The following is a 21,003-nucleotide window of genomic DNA, read 5'->3' as shown; positions in this document are numbered from 1 at the left end:
TACTGATGGTTGGAACTCACGTTCCACCGAGAGCTATGTTACCATCACAGCTCACTATGTTAACGAAGACTGGCAACTTCAAACACGAACATAACAAGAGGGCCACACTGCTGCAAACCTGGCATTCGTCCTGGAATCAGCTGTTGAAGAATGGAACTTAGACATTTTCTCAGATTGTCATTACAGACAATGCTAGCAATATTGTTAGTGCTGTAAAGCAGTCAAGATTTGCACCTCACATAAGGTGCTTTGCGCACACAATTAACATAGGAAGCCAAAACGCCATGCAGGTGCCACAGATGTCCAGAATGTTGGGGAAAGTGAGAAGAATAGTTTCATTTTTTCACAGAAGCTCACATGCTGCATCTGTCAAAACAGTTACTTCTTGAATTGCCCGATCACAAACTGATCCAAGATGTTTCTACAAGATGGAATTCTAGCTACGACATGATTCAGCGATATCTCGAGCAGCAAGCTTCCATCGTTGCAACTCTCACTGTGAAGGACATCAGGAAAAATGCAGACACCGTTATTACTCTGTCAGGGGAACATGCCAGCGTAGTAGAAGATGTGCTAATGTTCTTCGACCTTTGAAGACAATAACAACAATCCTCTTTTCAGAGAAAGTGATCACAGTTTCCATGATTCTACCATTAAAGGAGCTGATTCTGAAATTCATGGCTGCCACTGAAAGTGATTCTGGTCTTGTCAAGCCTGTGAAGTCAGCAATCACCAAAGATATGAAAAATAGATATATTGAGTCAGGCATAAACAGATTTCTTGATGAAGCAACAGCCCTTGACCCCAGATTTCGTTCCCTGCCGAACCACAGTGAAGCCAACCGCCTACGTGTATTCAACTCCCTAACCATGAATGCCATCAGTGCCAGCAAGGTAAATCGACAGTTGAACAATGGGATAATCAAAATATTGTTAATGTAATCAATGCTTTGAAAATTTAAAACAAAATTTCCACAGAACATGGTGTTTCAAACAACAAAACTTTATCTTAATTTGTGTCTCAATATTTTATTATTGTTATTACATAAAATGATTGAAATTCAAAATAGTAAAAAGTTTCAACAGGGTATCATGACCAATTAATCATGCTATATTTCAAATATCACTTTAGACATTTTATCTGCTCGTTAAACTGTTATAATTCTTCTTTCAGGATGAAGTGGCTCAAGTGAAGGAGGAACCGAGTCATGCCACAGATGAAGGAATGGCACAGCCCCCTCTGCCGGAATTGCCTCAGACCGACTGTCAGCCCCCTGAGTGTGATGACACTGAGACTCAGACTTGTACTGCAGACTCGATTTCGGACTCAGAGACACCAGGCCCATCTCAACCTAAGAAAACCAAAAGTGCAATTGAGGAAATATTTGGGGAGGTGTTCATTACACATGTGCAAGAGACAAAGCCACTTTCTGCTTCCATTGGGGAAGAGGTTCAGAAATACAAGCTTGGGGAATGTATTCCATTAACTGAAAAAACCCTGCTTTGGTGGAAGATGAATGAATGCCCTTGTCGGTTTTGTGAAGCAGTACCTAGGAGTGTGTGCTACTTCAGTCCCCAGCGAGAGGGTATTTTCCTCAGCTGGAGACCTTGTCACTGCTCAGCGTGCTTCACTTTCACCTGAAAATGTTGATGTTCTGATTTTCCTAAAAATAAATATGAAACTGTTATTGTAACAGAATTATGCATGAAGCACACTGAAACTGAGTATGTAATTATTTGTCTGTTTGAAAATGTTATGTCAGTCTGATTTTCAGACTCAAGTAAATACAAGGTAGCAGACTGTTGTTAACGTAGCAGATTTTTTTAGTATTTACTTTAATTTTAAAACAAAAGTAATCGTTTTCAGGTGCAAGAGTACAGTTTACTCTGATTGAAGATAAAAAGTTGCATGCTTGTATTTTGTTATTTTCTTTATATTGTGTATCGTGATTCGTATCGCATCGTGGCAGCAGTGTCGAGATACGTATCGTTTCGTGCACCCCTACGTGAGAGTACCGCACTTTACCAGCCCAATAAATAAACATGCCTCCTCAGATATTGGTGATGCGTGTGTTATGAATCACCTTTCTGCCAAACATGTGACCCCAATAAATAAACCTTAACAGATCACTGTTTGGACGAACATGATTTAAGTGTCTAAACAAAAGGTATAAAACTAACACTTCACTATGAAATAGTGGTATTGTTGGAACACTAATGGGATCGTAAGGGAAAGATATTTTGTTGCGTACCTTTGAAAAGTATTTCATTACTGTTGGTGTCTTGTTTATTCTACTGTTTGCTTTGTGCCTCTTTTAAGTTTTACATTGTCTATTCTACTCCGAGAAGAGCTGAGCTGCCCATTTGACGCTTATTATAAATACGTGATTGTGATTCAAGTATGGGAAAAGCGAGCCCATTGGTCACGTGTAGAAGGAAGAAGTATTAAGCTACGCACAGAGATGTAATGTACATTGCTTTTGTCTCTATCGTTGCGACATGGCAACTCTATCAGTAATACACGCGTTATGTGTGTTTGTGATGGCTTCGTGTGTATCCGAAGCCAAATATGATATCTCCAACGGTAAGTAGTTTATATGTCCTGACAAAGCAGAAGGTGATACAATTTACGTCAATTTACAAACCTGGTCACAAGTACAGAGGAGATTTAATGTTATTGCAAACATTGATTGTTTTTTCTATCTTCCAGTCTATCCATAGTTTTAATACCGTGACATCTATATTTATGAAACAAGCAAACAAGCTGGAAAAGCAAACATCCATGTGTGTGTAGTTATACGCTTGTAATTGTATTGAAACAGTTGATGGTGATGTAATTGATACATTCATGAGAGAGATGTATAGACAAATGTTTAGAGCCATTGCGTTGCTGTTCACCATTATAGTGACTGACTGATTGTATTAAGAAGGCAAGGGGTGACTGAAGTGACAGGATAGAGCGATTGTGAGACAGAAGAAAGTAGTACAGAGAGGCAGTGAGAGAAGTGAAAGATGACACCCTATGTTGTACCCAAAACCTGAATAATCAAATCCGTCCAAGTCAGTTTATTTGAATCGCAGCACCCAACAATAGTCCTGCTTTGTGACGGTGGTATGTATATAGACAGCCCAGTGAACGATATTAACAACTGTCTGTGAGTTTTGTTTGTTTACTCGTTGTTAACTCCACACTCAGCAATGTTCCAGCTGCATGGTGGCGCTGTTGGCGATGACATGCAATCAACCGAGTCATCAATTCTGACCAGTCTAACTATAATCAAAGTAATCCCATCCGACTCTGTGCACGCTGTCTCAGTGATTCAGTCAGTAAGCTAGGTACATGCATGATCATCACGACTGATTAGAAGGCATAATGATTGTGGATAATGGTGTATGCGGAATACAGGAAGGAAATGTCTATCCTTCAGAAATTATCTTCAATGCGGATCAAAGGATAGCATACTTTTCACCACCCAGCCACGGTACAAACAGAACGGTAACAACAGGTCGGAATATAACTTTTGTGTGCCGCATAGAAGCTGCAGAAAATAATGTCTATGTTCAATGGTACAGAAACGGCCAGCAAGATAAAACGGCAGATGTGCAGTACTACAATGGCAAATGTAGACTGAAGGAGCAGGTATCACCTCGCTTGTCTGTAGAACAAACGGATTGTGAAGGTGGTCGATTGAAACTGAAGATAAAAGAGGTGGATGCCAGTTTTCAGGCTACTTGGTTTTGTGTGGTCACTCTGGGAAAAAACGTATACCAAAGCCAGTACATTCGGCTTCACATTCAGAACCTTGGTGAGTTGAGTGTTACATATGTATATGAAATGTATATTCTACATACCTGAACACAATGTACATATCTTTCATCATAACACACAGGTACTCACTGGCGCGCGCGCGCGCACGCGCACGCACGCACACACACGAATATTCGCACGCAGAGTGGTGAACTTTCATGATAGTAAACATATACCATGTCAGGAATATCACATGATATTCCCTGTTTTCAAATCATGAGATTTTTTTCACGTTGTCTTTGCATCCTGTGAAATATACTTCAAAAACAGTAGGGGAACTTCATTTTCTTATTTGCGAGTAAAAACATTTAGGAGTCAATGAGAGTACATCACCATGTGGACGTCCTTACAACCATAGTTATTTGGAATGTAGTAGCTTTTGAAAGATGATTGGTGTACCGCATGTAATTTTCATTTTAAAACAAACACTAACAAATGTGTGATGCAAGATGATTATCAAAATTAATGTTCTAATGATTTCTCGACCTTCTTGAAAGAAATGTCAAAATCAAGAATGGACCCCATGCACGTGTATCTGGGCTACTACGTTGTTCACGGGTATACCATGCATTGTGTTTAATGGTGGTAATAGAGGGAAATGGTTCGTAAGATGTCTGTCCTTGAAGTGTTTTTTAACGTTTACCCTTCCTATCCAAATAAAAAAGTTTAGGTTCCCCTACTTTTTTCAAGAGGATAAATTAAGAGGTGTGTGCAGACTTGTCACAACACACTATATGCTGTGTTATATCCTCTGTGTTGCGTGATGTCTAAACATGGGAAGTGTATTTGTTTGGAGGGATAAGTACTTCACGGAGAACTCCAGCACCTACCACGAGTCCACTGACGACGACAGTCAGCAGACACGAGGCAGTGTCATCTAAACCAACAGAGGCCGCAACAGAACACACAACAGAGAGAATAGATAAGGAGTCGCCATCCAGAAACATTCTGGTTCCTCTCATTGGTGGAACTGCAGGTGGTGGGATCGTCATGTTGGTTCTCGTGATTACTGGATGTACTCTTTATAGATCAAAACGGGGTATGAAACATCAAGATGGTAAATGTAGTGATGCCTTTTGTTACTACGTATGCTTGCCACTGGTGTGAACATTTACGGAAACATATATCTATAACATAATTGTCTAAAATTGTACAGATTTATTTACATCGGATCATGATTGGATCTTTAATAAAATGCTGGTTACGTTCATGAGAAGGCATATATTACATATCATGCAGTTTAATCGTGTAACATCAATGACCTGACTCAAGGCATTAACTCAGTAACGTTATCTGCTTCGTACAGATGGACAAGCATCAACATATCCCAACAGGTCAGTAGCGCGAATGCTCCAGTCTCTGATCCGTAATACTTCACTCTGTGTATTGTTTGCATTCTACTTTGAAGCATTGTGAGCCCCTCTACTCGTAGATTACAAATGCGTACGTGTGTGTGTTTGCCTGTGTGTCTGTGTGTGTATGTGTGTATTTCTGATATCACTGCTATAAACCTGCCCTGTCCATTATATCCGGTTAGGACTAGAGTCCCATATATCATGTATATGATAATGTTACATCTCGTCTTAAGTTTTACTGCATGATACGGTGTCCACCACGTTTCTGTATTTCCAGACAATCAGGAAATGCTGAGGCAGTCGGTAAGTACGACACATGCAATGAATCTAACTCCACGCTCCATTAGCAGCGCCCAAACATCAAATCAAAAGTAAGACTAGAGTTAAGCAAAAATCGAAATTAAGCCACTAGTAAGCGCTAAAGGAATGATTAACTCTTATCTATGTCATAACATATTTCAGAAAGAAAGCCACTTAAACAAACTTAGTAGACAATGTACTCCATGTAATTGCAGTAACTCAGACAATGACAGATGGGTTCTTCGTGTCAGCAGTTCCCCGATCGAAGGGAAAGTGAGTGAGTGAGTGAGTGAGTTTAGTTTTACGGGCCACTCAGCAATATTCCGGCCATATGGCGGCGGTCTGTAAATGATCGAGTCTGGACCAGACAATCCAGTGATCAACAACATGAGCATCGATCTGCACAATTGGGAACCCAATGACGTGTCAACCAAGTCAGCGTGCCTGACCAGCCGATCCTGTTAGTCGCCTCTTACGACAAGCATAGTCGCCGTTTATGGCAATCATACGTTGCTGAAAGCACATTCTAACCCGTGACCTTCACGGGTCTCGAAGCTAAAGTTGGAAAATTAGCCCTTTTCCTTTAATATTCATCACCACAATTATGAACCGTCCTTAAGCATATATCTTTCCTTATACAGTGGGACAATGTGTAAATACTTCTTTACGTTGCTGGAGACGTTTTCTTCTATTTCCGGCCTATGGTGGACTGTTGAATGCAAATACACGATTTTTGTTTCTCTCAATTCTTCCACAATATCTAGTCTTACAATCAAGTCTTGTTACAGTGATGGAAGGAAATCCGTTGTACATGAACACTGACCCGGGAACTGATGACTACGCACAGATAGACTATCGTGAATCTGCATCTTCCTCTCACGGTTGGTCTGCTTGCTTTACATCCGACATCGTGATATATGGCATGCCGGCATTTTTCACAAATGAGAGAACATGTTGGCATCAGTAACATGTACAAAGGACTTTGTAGATGTCCCAAATCCACACTCAGGCTATCGAGCAACTGATTCAGGGATTGGGGAAAAGAACTTCGACAAAAGGACATTTTTAGGATTATTAGCCATTTTCTGAATTTAGAATGGGACACTGCCCTTGTATCAATAGTAAACTTCAAAATTTTAATGGACCATTTTTTTTTATTCTAATATACAGTAGAGCCCATGGCCCCTGCCTTTCCCAATCAATGCTGATTAGTAAATGTTCACCTTTTGTGAACCGGTTTTATGGAATTATTGTGCTACTATATGCATTACCGTGTTAACATTGCTTGATTTATTGTGTAAGTTCACAGTCCTTGTAACAGTAGCTGGTGGTGTTGTTATTGCATCTGACCACAGAGCAGGGAGGAGCTATTGTGGTGAACAATCAACCTAATCCCGATGATGGAAAACAGAGTCAAGCAGTTCTGGACAGTGGAGATATCTATGCCATGCCTGACAAATCCAAGAAGTCAGCAGCCGAAGGTACGTTTCCTCAGTGACCGTGTCTTACATTCTGTTTCTTTCACTTTCTTATGGTTTTATTATTATTATTATTTACCTTTTGCTCATGAGTTTATTTTCTCTATATCAATCTGGCATTCCTCCGAAACTGGCGTGACTGAAATACTAGGCACTGACGTACAGTCCGGCTTCAGTGTGGAAGACGTTCTCACAGTTATTACGAACTAACTACGGGTTATTACACAAGTTAGCATTGTCAATCATAAAAGTGTTAAACCTAGTTTGTGTCGAACTGATTCTATGTTGAGATTCCGGCAACAAGAAGCATGACCTGTGGAACATATATTCATAAGTTCAAAGTATTTGTATGATTTGCTCTGATATTGTTGCTGATGTTGTTAAGCATGTTGTGTCACACCAGAGTCTAAATTCCGCCATAAAGAAGTCATGATATATCTGACCACAGAGAAGGGAGAAGCCAGATTGGTGAGCAGTCAACTGAATCCCGATGACAGAAACCAGGGTCAAGCAGTTCTGGACAGTGGAGATATCTATGCCATGCCTGACAAATCCAAGAAGTCAGCAGCACAGGGTAGGTTTCCTCTTTAACTTTGTCTTCTGCATCGCTGCTCTTTGTTTTCAGGTCTTATGTTTATAGTTTTATGAGCACTAAGCCCAAGTTCAATAGGTTCTGAAATCTGATATTCCTCAAACATTAAACTGGTGAAACCGAAGTACTGAGCACGGGATTATGAACATATAAGGCTATCAGAGATATTATATATATTATACAGACTATCAGTATGGAAGACGTTCTCAATTATATTGCAAAATTACTGATGCATCCAGAAGAAGGTTGAGGTGTAATTTCAGGAACAGAATGTAACGGGCGTTGATAATTAACTGATAATTGTTGTAGAGTATGTAGTGCATATAGACAACGTGGTGCATATTTGCTGGGTAACAGAATAGTAATATCACTTCCTTTATGAGGCTTGTGTTTTGTTGTTGCAGATGTTGAGGTTGTGTGCAGTAAAGTGCAGAAGCCGAAAAAGTGATTCAAGTACTTTTAGAAGCTCATGTTAAAGTAGGTTTTTCCCGGTGCTGATACTTTAAACAACATGCGTAACATATACAAGCAAGGTCCTGGATGATAGGGATGTGCACTATCACATGGACGTGTCAGCAGATGGCGCTGTGTAGCGTTACTGTGTTAAGCTGTAATTAATGCGTCTACTGTACTGTAATTAATTCGTCTACTGTATGTATCAGAGTCTCTAATACAAACGCTTGAATTTTATTGTTTAAAAGAAACAAGAGTGTTTAACCAAATACACATTGTACATGCATTTGATATGCATTTGATATCATGTGACTATTTCACAAGAAGACAAATTCATTCTGCAAATCGGTTAGCATGCGCCCCAAATACTTTTTTCACATTGATACGGAAGCAAAGTTTAATGTAAAGAAGATTGTTGAGTACATATGTTCTTGTTGTTTGACTTCCATCAATTCAATTGCAACATCCACTCAATGATGCAGATCTTTGTTCTAGACACCCTCTTATTGCAGATTTGATAGTATTTAATCCTGGGACCGTGTTGTCGTTATGCTTCAATTAAGCGAGAATACCATGTCTTTCTAATACTTCATGCATGTTGATCTATTGATTAGAACCTTTTGTTACTACACTTTTATACATATAGACGTATATGCTCAAAAACATACATTCGAAACATTTTGTGTACAGTTAAGTGGGAACACATGACAACCAGCAGTAAGATGGACCACAGGGATACCAGGGAAAAAATTACCTTATTTCTGAATATTTATCCACATTACTGCCACAATCATCCCAACATTCCTTCACTCAGCGAAGCGTACTGAGTATTAAAGTTCCTTTTCTGTTGGATCGTAAGTCACATTATCACCAAGACTCCTGGTACGACATCCTGTCCTCCTTGTGCTGATGGGGTGGAACATTGCCCAGCTGAGTACGGGCGTATTTGTCTTGAATAACAAACTGAGATTCACACGCCTTGTGAAGCTGAAAACATCTGATAGCACAATGTTTTCCCTTTCGTACACTCTTGAAACACCTCCTTATATAATATGATTTGGTTCGGTTTGGATCTTGTTGAGAAATAGTCAAGTTATATGGTGTCGGACTGTACATATTCGGCCAGACAACCAGCAATCAATAGCATGAGCATCGATCTACGCAACTGTGATTCGATGATACGTGTCAGCCAAGTCACCGTGATTAACTAATGTGATCCCTTTAGTCGCCCCTCACTGCAATCATACGTTACAGACCAGTTCTAACACGCCCTTTCGCGGGCTCCACAATATGGAGATGGGTTTAGTCAGTCAAAGCAAGCCACGCCAATACTGGCATTTGGTTTCATGTTCACACGACAGTGACGGTGATGTCACCTTGAAAGAGCAAAGTGAAAATGTGACACTTGACCAACAGCGGGTTTCACAATTTCGACATTATGGCACCACTGTCTTCTGATGGAAATGTGAGATGGCGAGAGATTGCGAGACTGATTGCGACATGTACTAACTTGTGCAAACATTAGGTACTGGCTTCAGTAGGTGACGCATTTTAGTGTTACATTTTCCTCGTATATATTCATGTTTCTGCATATTATGCTACATACTATGTTTACAGTAATATCTGTTACTTGATTATTCTTTACCTGTATGCCTGTGACTATGCAACAACACGTCATGGAGATCGGACGCTAAGCTCCATATAGATGCACATGCATCTGCAACGAAAGGCCTACTGCGTCTTCCTAAGATTGTTTCTGACATTGTAAATATCAAACTCAAACTGTGTAACTATTTTAGGATCCGCCAACGGATTCTGAACAATTTCTTATGACATTCAACATATATATGAATATTCATAGTTCATGATGGGGTAAACATACTAATCGGTTATTTTAGTAAACCTTTTGAGGGCAAATGGTACTTTATCCGAAATACAAAGATGGCACGTTATCCCAAATACAAAGATGGCAAGTTATCCCAAATACAAAGATGACACGTTATCCGAAATACAAAGATGGCATGTTATCCCAAATACAAAGATGACACGATATCCCAAATACAAAGATGACACGTTATCCCAAATACAAAGATGACACGTTATCTCAAATACAAAAGATGGCACGTTATCCCAAATACAAAGATGACACGCTATCCCAAATACAAAGATGACACGTTATCCCAAATACAAAGATGACACGTTATCCGAAATACAAAGATGGCACGTTATCCCAAATACAAAGATGGCACATTATCCCAAATACAAAGATGGCACGTTATCCCAAATACAAAGATGGCACATTATCCCAAATACAAAGATGGCACGTTATCCCAAATACAAAGATGACACGTTATCCCAAATACAAAGATGGCACATTATCCCAAATACAAAGATGGCACGTTATCCCAAATACAAAGATGACACGGACACGTTATCCCAAATACAAAGATGGCACGTTATCCGAAATACAAAGATGACACGTTATCCGAAATACAAAGATGGCACGTTATCCGAAATACAAAGATGACATGTTATCCCAAATACAAAGATGACACGTTATCCCAAATACAAAGATGGCACATTATCCCAAATACAAAGATGGCACGTTATCCCAAATACAAAGATGACACGTTATCCCAAATACAAAGATGACACGTTATCCCAAATACAAAGATGGCACGTTGTCCCAAATACAAAGATGGCACGTTATCCCAAATACAAAGATGGCACGTTATCCCAAATACAAAGATGGCACGTTATCCCAAATACAAAGATGGCAAGTTATCCCAAATACAAAGATGACACGTTATCCCAAATACAAAGAAACATCAAAACACTTTAGATGTTAAGCAAACCTTTAAAGCCAAATTCACAGGTAACAATTAATAAGAACACGGCGGTTTTGTCTGTTATTCTCTGACTATGTTGTCTGACCTTGAGTATGGCATTTGAACATTATAAATGTTTATTATTATTTATTGTATATATCTTTGCGGAAATGGGCGTATTGACACAAGGTAGGCCTGAAAACACTATGACACTGTAATTAGTTTAATTAAATTTTGTTTGTTATTACCTTAGTATGCCATCATAGTTCAGTGCTTGTCACTATTTGTATACATTAGAGGGGATTACGTTTGCTTATTTTCACGTTCATAATCTTTAGCGATGCCTTTTGTTATATGTTTCATTTAAATTTGAAATCAATAAAACACTTAAATATGCTTTCGTTTTTACTGAATATTATTCCTCTGTTTGTAATCAGGGTAGACCAGTCAGATGCGGCAGTCATTTATGTAGACTATTTTTGCTGCAGTGCAAGAATGGGTTCGGAGTTGTCAACGGATATGATACAGTCAAATTTCTCAGTGATGAATATGCGAAGAAAAAGTTGTATATTCTACATAACACGGGATATTGCAAAGGTCAGCTCTGAACGTGAGGATTCTGTTCACCACCAAGGACTAAGACTTTGCCTTGGGTTTTCAAAGCTTCACGTGTTGACAGTGTCTACGTTGAGGCCGATTAACCATCTCTTACACAACGCCGTATATAACTGTCTTTACAATGCATCACCAAATTATACTTTAATGAATCTGTCCCTGCCTATAACTGTGTTATCAATCACCTTTGTGAGCATTAAGAGAACCAGAAACCTTCATTTGTTCAGCCTCTTGGGCTTGGAATTGAATCATTTTTTTTCTTCGGCCGGCACTGAGCTGGCCTCCTTCCCCTCACGTTTCTTCTCCTTGGCAATTGGTTAAGCCCCAAAGTCAAAATAACATTAACTGCATTTGAAAATCAGATACTGATGAATTACAATATGAACAAGAATTTCCACTATTAAAAACTAAATATAGCAATCACAAATCCTTAATTACAGATGGATCCATGCACGGTGGCGCAGTGGCTACTATTACAATATCAACGCCCTCCACCCCCCAACCCCCCACCCCCCTTCCCCCCGTGAAAAAAAACATTCACAGTAAATTCAAAACATTCTTTATTTAAATGTAAAGTATGTGCTTATTTAATGAATGGCTAGATATACCTATATTAATCACGGCTGAGGGGGTAATGGAAATCCAGCTAGGTTACAGGCAGAAAACATGGTCCCTAGTGTGGTGATCTACGTTCAGTTGGTGGAATTTGTATATTGTATTGTCCTCTATAGTTAAACTGTTTTAGTTTTACATTTTTCCCTGTGATATTCAAGTTACTTTTACTGCCCTTAGTTGACAGGGTTTTACAATCTGCCATTACTTACTATATACTTTCCTGAGTAATCGTTCTCGTCACGACATGGCAAATATTACCGATGTGACGATAAATGTCAACTCACTCGACCGTCTGACTCCCTATCAACGATTTCAACCATAGACTCAGATTATGTTTTTTCTCAGATGAGGTTTGTAAGGTGGGTCATCCATTTTGTTCCTGGGGGATCTTCTCTATAGAAGGAGGGTTAGTAATTTTATGCATGAAAATATGAAAATGTTAAGGTGTGTGTGTGTGGGGGGGGGGGGGGGGGGGGGGGGCGTTGATATTGTAAGAGATGCATGGAGGGTCGCTTATTTTGTACATATTTTTAGGGCATTCACATTGTACATGCTTATCATATATACTCATTATGTACCATCATGCTTGGTCTTCATATCATGATCATCGCCAGTAGTCATAAACTATGTACGGTGCATTACTGACCAGCATCAATCCCAAGACCTCATTTGCTGTTCTGGTGTCGTCAGGTCATCTACAGCACATTTCCGTGAAATCTACACAGTGAATGTGTCACAGCAGATTCATCCTTACACGGGAAGGATGATGTAATTTTCACATAAAGTCAGACGTGGTCGCCCAGTAACGGTTCAAAACGGAAGGAAGCTGGCGATCGGAACTCATTCAGTGATGAAGATGCACTGTACTGCTACATCCTACCGTCACATGTACACACGTATTTCACACCATGGGACTTGACAAACACGGGGCTTTGTGGTACTGGCTAGTTATGTCACTGTACATCCATGGCTTGACAGAACAGCAGGGTGGGTATAAAAATTCAGTTCTTCCAGTTATATGAGATGTATAGTATCTTAGTGTTTAGAACCTATGCGATGGTGCTCATTTTGAATACATTTTCTGGTGTGTAGGGCTAGCAGATAAAGAGATGGTGCGCGAAAAGAAAATTGCACAGATAGAGTCGGAGAAGATGATTTTACATGACATCCTATTTTGTTATCCTATAAGTTATGTTATTTGTATGTCAACAACCACGCAAAATTCAAACTGTGTGACGGTGAATTGTATAATAATCGAGTATAGATCCGACACTCATGTGATCGATATTTAGCAACTGTACGGTACGTGTGGCCATGTTTAAGTGTTATTATATCAAGACATCCCACCTGGATCTGTCAACGCTGTTTCAGTCTTAAAGTCAGTAAGCTAGTTGTAGGCGTCATGACGTGAATAGACGTCATAACGGCTGTTGACAATGGTTCATGTGCAATAATGGACCGGAATTTAATTTCTATCCTTCAGAAATCATCTTCGATGCGGATCAAAAGTTAACATCGTTTTCCCCACCCAGTCACGGTACAAACAGAACGGTAACAGCAGGTCGAAATATAACTTTCGTGTGTCGCATAACTGCTTCACAAGGCACTGTTCACGTGGAATGGTACAGAACCCAGCGAGGTAAAACGGCAGAGGTGCAGTACTACAGTGGCAGATGTGGATTGAGAAATCACACGTTGCCTCGTCTATCTGTGAAACAAAAGGATTGTGAAGGTGGTCAGTTCAAGCTCAGGATACAAGAGGTCGATACCAGTTTTGAGGCCGATTGGTTCTGTGTTGTCATTCGATCAGAAGGCCGATTTCAAAGTCAGTACATTGGGTTTCATGTGTCGCATGGTGAGTTTATTGTTACAGTTGTATGTAACACGTACGATGTACATACCTAAACACGATCTACGCACACTCCTGCAAAATTTTCGATTCCTTGACGAAGTGATATTATGATATTAGGATTATATGTTCTTTATACCCAGATGCATCAAACACATATACTGTATATCTTATCTGACCAACAGATGCTGATGGCACGGGTCAAGATATCCAAGACGTAGACACACCTCGGCTGATAAGTGGAGTCGCTGGTGGCGGTGTGATGCTACTAGTTATTACAATGTGTGTCCTCCTCAGACGCAGGAGGACAAGGAACGCTGATGATAGTATGTAGAGTAGGTTCATCTATTCTCCTGGATGTACATCGTGTGGCTCCTGTACGTTTGGTAGCAATACCTATTTCAAGTAATACGTCTTAGTAGATAGTGTATTATAGATTGAAGGAGGCGTTTAAAACTTAGTATGCCATTCCTCACTGTAGTCAGTGATTGTTTCTCATTTCACGATTCAGGTGGGCGGACATCAGTACAGACTGTGAAGTAAGTAGCAGTTCGTATTGTGTACTTCGTGATGAAAATTTAGATACTCTAATTAAAACTAACATTTGCTTGTTAAGACTGTTATGCTCAAACAAATTGTCAGTTTTATATAGCTTCAAAGGTCTTTTAATAGGTTCCCACGTTCCATGTGTTTACTGTGGAGGTGATTCGTTAACTATGGTGTGCATTGTGCTGTTGATCTGTTCCACAGGGACCAAGGATCAGATGAGTCTGTAGGTAAGTGAAGTATCTGGCGTGTAAGCTTACAGATGGTTAGCATGTTCCCCATTGGATTATACACAGACCGCCCTCATTTAGCTGGCACAGTCCTTTTAACGAAATAGAACGTAAAGTCACAAAATACGAAAGAAAGGTGGTTACAGAGTGGTGACAGGGGATGGTGTGAGTTGAAATATAATGAAGTGGACTATTGATGTTTTATTTGTTGACAGATTATATAACAGGCATATCCAAGTGTCTGTACATTTTGTGTCTAACCACGGTCTGTAAGTCTCTGTTTCGTCGTTTAATCGTTCAATGAGTAAACAACGAGTCAGTCATACGTTTAGTATGTAGTATAGACGCGCTGTTTTACACGGGCCTTCTGAAAGTATTTGTCATATTAAGAACAATTAATTGCACTTTGAGGTCGGTGAGTGAGTATGGATTTTACCCTTACCTTCTGCTAGTATTTGTCGCCATTAGAACAATCAATTGCGCTTCTATGTCAGTGAGTGAGTATGGTGCTACACCGCTTTTAAGAATATACCTGAAGATACTGATTTTTTACTTACAATTTGGTCGTATCCACGTCGCTTATTGTACATTAGATCAGTGAAAGATGCCATTGTTTGAGTCTCTTCACACCATAGGTAAAGTAAATACGTGGAGTAGACCGACTGCCCAGATCGAGGAGTTTATACAGTGGAAGTTGTGAAAAAGGACATCTCTCCTATCAGGCATAAACATTTCTGTCGCATCCGTGGCTTGCACATTTATCATCAGCTCTACAATCCAGTACATTGTCTAAACCAGATTATTTCTTCAGTCCCAGTGAGTTCCTGTTTAGACAGCTTCCACTGTATATCACTTACAGGTGCAATGGAGATGGGCTCGACAACAACCAACAATAACCTTAATCTTCAAGCTCTAATCTTAAATAAATTCTAAAGTCTTTTGTACCCACGCATATTATATGGAATCGTATAGTTTTACCCTGATAAGGTCAACGAACAGGGAAACACTAGTCGTTGTGATATAATTATAACTCTCCTTCACTCCAGTATCCCGTCCTGTCAAAATGGGTTCACATTTCTCTGATACAAAAACAACAATAATAGTTCATCAATAGATCCAAACCGCAAAGACCTTCCAAGGAGAGCTAGAAGACGTCTCCTATGGTCACTGGTTTTATTCGTCTCTTATTCACGTTACAGTGATGGAGGACAACCCCATGTATTGCTCCTGTGACGAGGAATACGGAGTCCACACTCCGAAATCTGGTCTGTCAGTTTTGTAGTTCAGAGCAGTGTTGTGTGACGTCTAAGTAGCATAGCCAAAAGTGACATTTGGAAAACTTATTTTAGATGCATTAAATGAAGTTGTTACCTTTGAGACAGTTATCCCAAAGCCAAAGATAAATAATCGTTATTGAATTGAAGAACCCTTAGCTTCCAAGCTTTGTTGCGCAATGGCGCGTAAACAGGAAAAATATGTCTGAACATTGTTAAATATATATCTTTGCTTCAAGAAAGCTTATGCTGAATAAATAAAAAAAGAACATTACCCAATATCATAAAACTGTACTCTCAAGGTCAGTGAATGTCTCGGCTATGCATTGTTCACAGTACCATTGCAGGGCAGGAGTGTGACGTATACACTGAGATTCAGAAACAGCCAAAGACAGTGGCAGAGTTCTGTGGACAAGATGGTATGGATGATGGAAATACGTATGCCAAACCAGACAAACGGAGGAACGCAGCAATTGATGGTAGGTGGGTTTCATTCTGCCTGAGTACTTATCACAAGGAGTTTGGGGTTACGAACTGTAAATGTTATCATCTTGCGATTAGTATTAAAACTAGAGACAGCAGTGTTTAACTGCAACATATACACATCCAATAATTGTCCGTCGACTCTCACGTGTGGCGTTAAATGTTAACTCACTCACTCGACTCTCATGTGCTATTCTTGACAGTGGTACGTATACGAAAGGTCGTTCAGTCGATCGCAGCCATTGGCGTTGGTAATTTTCATCCATTTATAACTGAAAGAAAACTATCTCCTCTTACTCTAGTTCTACTAACTGCTGAACCGTGGGTGTAGGCAGTGTGATATGTCTCATCATGCATGCCCCTCGTGAGTGCTGACCTTCGCCACTCAGAACATGCTCGGGGCTCTAATAGTTACGAGCAGACAGGCTTGTCTAAAGTATTGAAAATGACTGTCAACTCAGTAAGCATGGATTTGAAAGCTTAAATATAAATCATAATATAAAAATTACATGATATGTAGGACAACATGACAATATCGCAATGCATCTTCACAGAGCAGCCCTTAGCCGGACAACTGGTACCTAGGAATTGTTCTTTCAACTGACAGAAAGGGTGACGTCGATGCCAACAACGTTCCTTCGCTTCATTTCACAAATTGCACGATCTTCCTACAGCCGAACTATTTTTCGCTTGAGGCCTTCTCAGTCCTCCTGACAAAAAGTGGAACACGTTGTTTTAGTCCAAGGAGTCACTTCTACTTGTTGCTATATAGTCAACCACCGTTGCAGGTCAGTATCAAAGGCAAGATCAGAAGGTGTAAAACTATGTTTGTGTAGACACCACGTATATGTCAGGAATTACCTACACATGACCATAGAGAACCAAGAGGACCTACGGTGTTGTGTGTCATACATTTATCGTCTTGCTCTTTGAGCTGTTACCTGGCTTACACTTACTTTGGTTAAGTCTGCCTTGGTTGAGAACTAGCTTCTCAATAAGACAAGTTAGAGGCGATCTGTGTTTACATGTACACTGCAGACAGACCCATTTGCGTGGTGTTGTGTTGTTTGTTTATATTCCATCTGTACATACTGGAGTAAATAACTGAGCCTGAAACTGACAATCCAGTCATAAACAGCTTGAATATCGATTTGGAATGGAATACCCTATTTGTGTATTGTCTTCTGCGCATAACTGTATGAAAAATAAAAAATGAAAACAAACGATTTCATTTGTGTGTTGTAAAAACAATCCAGTTACTTCAGCTTACAGTGATCAGTAGGTAGTTTTCTGTTGATAGACAGAGTCAGTAGGCAGTCAACTGTCAGTGGACAGTGATCAATGGGCAGTCATCTGTCTGTGGACAGTGATCAATGGTCAGTCATCTGTCTGTGGGCAGTGATCTATGGACATTCATCTGTCGGTGGGTAGTGATCACTTGGCAGTCATCTGTCGGTGGGCAGTGATCAATGGGCAGTCATCTGTCGATAGGCAGTGATCACTTGGCAGTCATCTGTCGGTGGGCAGTGATCAGTGGGTAGTCATCTGTCGGTGGACAGTGATCAATAGGCAGTCATCTGTCGGTGGACAGTGATCAATAGGCAGTCCTGTGTTGGTGAATGTGATCAGCAGGCAGCCATCTGTCGGTGGGTAGCGGTCAGTATGCAGTCATCTGTCAGTTGACAGTGATTGGAAAGCACTAGTGATTGTTTATCGCGATCTGTGTTCGACATACCTAAAACAGCACGGTTAGTCATCCTGCCATCCCCAGCCGGAATATATACGTTGGTACGTATACGGTACTTCTTTCGCTACATGGAATTGCCTAATAGAAGCAGACAACCATTTCAATTTTCTTTTTCTGGGATTTTAATGGAATCTTCGAAGACGACAAATTCTTGAAAGAATTATTCAAAGATGATGAATACAATTACATGGCACATAATCATGTGTGATCAGACAATGGTAAAGTGACTAAAGAAAATAATACCTTTCTAAGATCTTTATTGACAAATGAACAACTCTGCAAATCTCTAGCATTCGTGGGTTAAAATATTCCAAGTTTGAAGATTATTATTCAGCCAGCGAGTCAGTTAGTGACACTTGTTTCTGGATATTGATCTTCCAAAAGACACCAATCCCATCACTCCGAGCGTTAACTGAATAACTCTTCCACTGGAAAAGAGATACAGCGCTAACTCTGATCAGGCTCCATCTTGTCCAACGATCGCCCCTCCACAGTCCCGCTTTGCTCATATTGATAAGAATGGCCCGTGGGAAGTAATGGCTGGGTCAAATATTATCGAAAGCAACTGAGAAACTGAAAGCACCTCTTCAGGGGTGAGCAACGTTTAACATTATGTAAACAAACCAAAAGGAAGTTATGTGTTAGTTACTTCCTCTTCGCTAGACTGTCACAGGAATAAAAGCAAACAGCTCTTATTTCATAAATACAGTTTTCCACATTATTTACAACGCATCTAACACCGAATGATAATATCATTCTCCTCTAAATGAGCAAAACACCATACACTAATCATTAATCATGAAAAAGCTCTAAATTACGAATGCAGCCCAAGAAAGCCCACTGACACAAGCCGAGGCATCTCAAAACAATTGAAAATGCTGAAATCTTATCTTTTTTTATCTGGTGTCATCCTTAAAATCGCACAAGGCCCACAGGAATCCCACGAATCAATCGGTCAATCAATTCGAATCTGTTGTCAAAAATGATGGAAACATACCGCCAAGAATGCCTAGTTACCACACGTGTAATACAAATCACTGCTTCCTGCTACCCCATGCCGGAATCTAGTTTAAAAACAAACAGACTCCAGGAGCATACAAAGGTCCTACTCGGCCATGTAGAATAGGTCTGATCGCCAACGAGTCGATTCTAGTGCCGCTGCCACTGTTTCATCATCGAGGCCCTCTTGGCATTTGCAAAGTTATTCAACTGCGTTTGAATGTTTCAGGGCATGCATAATTCTGCCAGGTATATATACTCATCAAACCAAAGTAGGGGAACTTGACCTTTGAAGCCTGAAGTGACATTCATCTTGTGTATGCAGCATCATTTTACGTTGTCACCGCACTACACAATGCCTGGAAAGCACGTGAACAACGTGCGACCCTCCTACACGTGCATGGGGTGTCATTATGAATCTTGACGTTTTTCAGGTAGGTCGATAAATCGTTGTAGACCATTTTTCCAATAATCTGTAAGGGTCAAATCACACACTACTGACTGGAAATTGTAAACCTGAAATTTTCACGTCATACGAGAGTCACCTAAGAAGCGGGATTACTGAAGGAACAGCTTTGCTTTGAACTCCATGTGCTGATGCATTCTTAAAACATTATTATTATTGTGTCAACATCGATTCAGTCCCATATATCTCCCAATTTCGATAATCGTACATTGAACGTACAGTTCCCCTACTTTTTTCAAGAATATAAATGTCAGCTTTGTTAATCAACAGTGTATCTAACGATCAAATAAGTGTGGTCACTTTTAATTGGACCAGTCTACGTACAATTTCATGAGGTGGAGAGGGTGGCATAAAATGGGCGTCTTTCATTGCCGTTGTAATTCAGGTGGTATTGAAGTAAATGAGATTAACACGAAGACATGTACTATTTTAGTCACGAGGTTTAATTTACGAAATGAATAAAACATATTTTGTTTATTATAGTGTGTTATATCGACAGTTAATCATTTCCGACTTGACGTACCCTATCTCCTCCATTAGATAGTAGCGTAACCCTTCTTGTGTCGTTTCTCGCATCTGGGGCGACACCGAAGAAGGACACGACCGCATTGCGACTTACAATCAAGGTACAATGATACATAGGCAGTCATCTGCCTGGGAACAGTTATCAGTTGGCAGTCATCTGTCTCTGCACAGTGATCAATATGGAATCACCTGCCTGGGAACGGCGATCAATAGGCAGCCAACTGCATGGGAACAGTTATGAGTTGGCAGTCATCTGTCTATGGACAGTGATTAGTAGGCAGTCATCAGTTGTGGATGGTGAGCACCACCCTCGTTCTTCCTAGAATCTATCACATTTATCACTCATGTGTCTGATACCGTGTAGAAGATGCATCATATAGACATGTTGAAAGTGAAGGTTTAATAATCCAGCTTTATTAATGACTTTACCACATGGCTGTGGTCAGTGTTTTCTTTTGAAACAGCACGAAGGAACGCATAAAGTTAATATATATTTAAAAGAGAGTGACAAACTTAAAATATCTTGTTGGTGCGAACACAATCACACATACAAAACACAAACAGCATGTGTATGCGAACCCACATATTAGTATTTTCTACCAAAGTCAAGACCTGCACAGGATATTGTTGTTCGGTTCTATTGTAAAATAAATTGCACAAATTGTAACTTGCAGGTAAAAAACAGAAACAAGTAATTTCCGACAGCAAACACCGACCAAGGACCATCGTTTGCAAACAAATTACAAATGTATAATGTGTGTGTGTTGCAACTGGGCTGTTACTTTGCATTTCTTTCCTGAAAAACAAGAACGCTTCCTGGCATTTGGCCTTGACTGCCGGG

At 40.0% G+C, this 21,003-nt stretch overlaps 1 protein-coding gene across 1 annotated transcript; it reads left to right on the top strand.

Annotated features, from left to right (window-relative positions):
* The first annotated feature begins 12,933 nt into the window (after positions 1 to 12,933).
* Positions 12,934 to 17,651, top strand: LOC137281806 (uncharacterized). Its single transcript, XM_067813465.1, has 8 exons — positions 12,934 to 13,030; positions 13,527 to 13,898; positions 14,078 to 14,218; positions 14,404 to 14,431; positions 14,643 to 14,668; positions 15,868 to 15,933; positions 16,290 to 16,421; positions 16,980 to 17,651. Exons 1-8 carry the CDS (start codon positions 12,952 to 12,954, stop codon positions 17,027 to 17,029), a joined length of 894 nt encoding a protein of 297 aa, XP_067669566.1. The 5' UTR covers positions 12,934 to 12,951; the 3' UTR covers positions 17,030 to 17,651.
* The last annotated feature ends 3,352 nt before the right edge of the window (positions 17,652 to 21,003 follow it).

The sequence above is a fragment of the Haliotis asinina genome, chromosome 1 (genome assembly GCF_037392515.1).
Source record: "Haliotis asinina isolate JCU_RB_2024 chromosome 1, JCU_Hal_asi_v2, whole genome shotgun sequence".
NCBI lineage: Eukaryota > Metazoa > Mollusca > Gastropoda > Lepetellida > Haliotidae > Haliotis > Haliotis asinina.
This window is presented reverse-complemented; position numbering and strand designations above follow the sequence as displayed.

Excerpts from the sequence above, each read along its gene's own strand:
- LOC137281806 (XM_067813465.1), top strand. The coding sequence starts at position 12,952 with ATGGGACTTGACAAACACGGGGCTTTGTGGTACTGGCTAGTTATGTCA. Across the intron at positions 13,899-14,077 it reads TGGGTTTCATGTGTCGCATG|ATGCTGATGGCACGGGTCAA; the intron begins GTGAGTTTATTG and ends TCTGACCAACAG. Across the intron at positions 15,934-16,289 it reads AGTCCACACTCCGAAATCTG|GGCAGGAGTGTGACGTATAC; the intron begins GTCTGTCAGTTT and ends GTACCATTGCAG.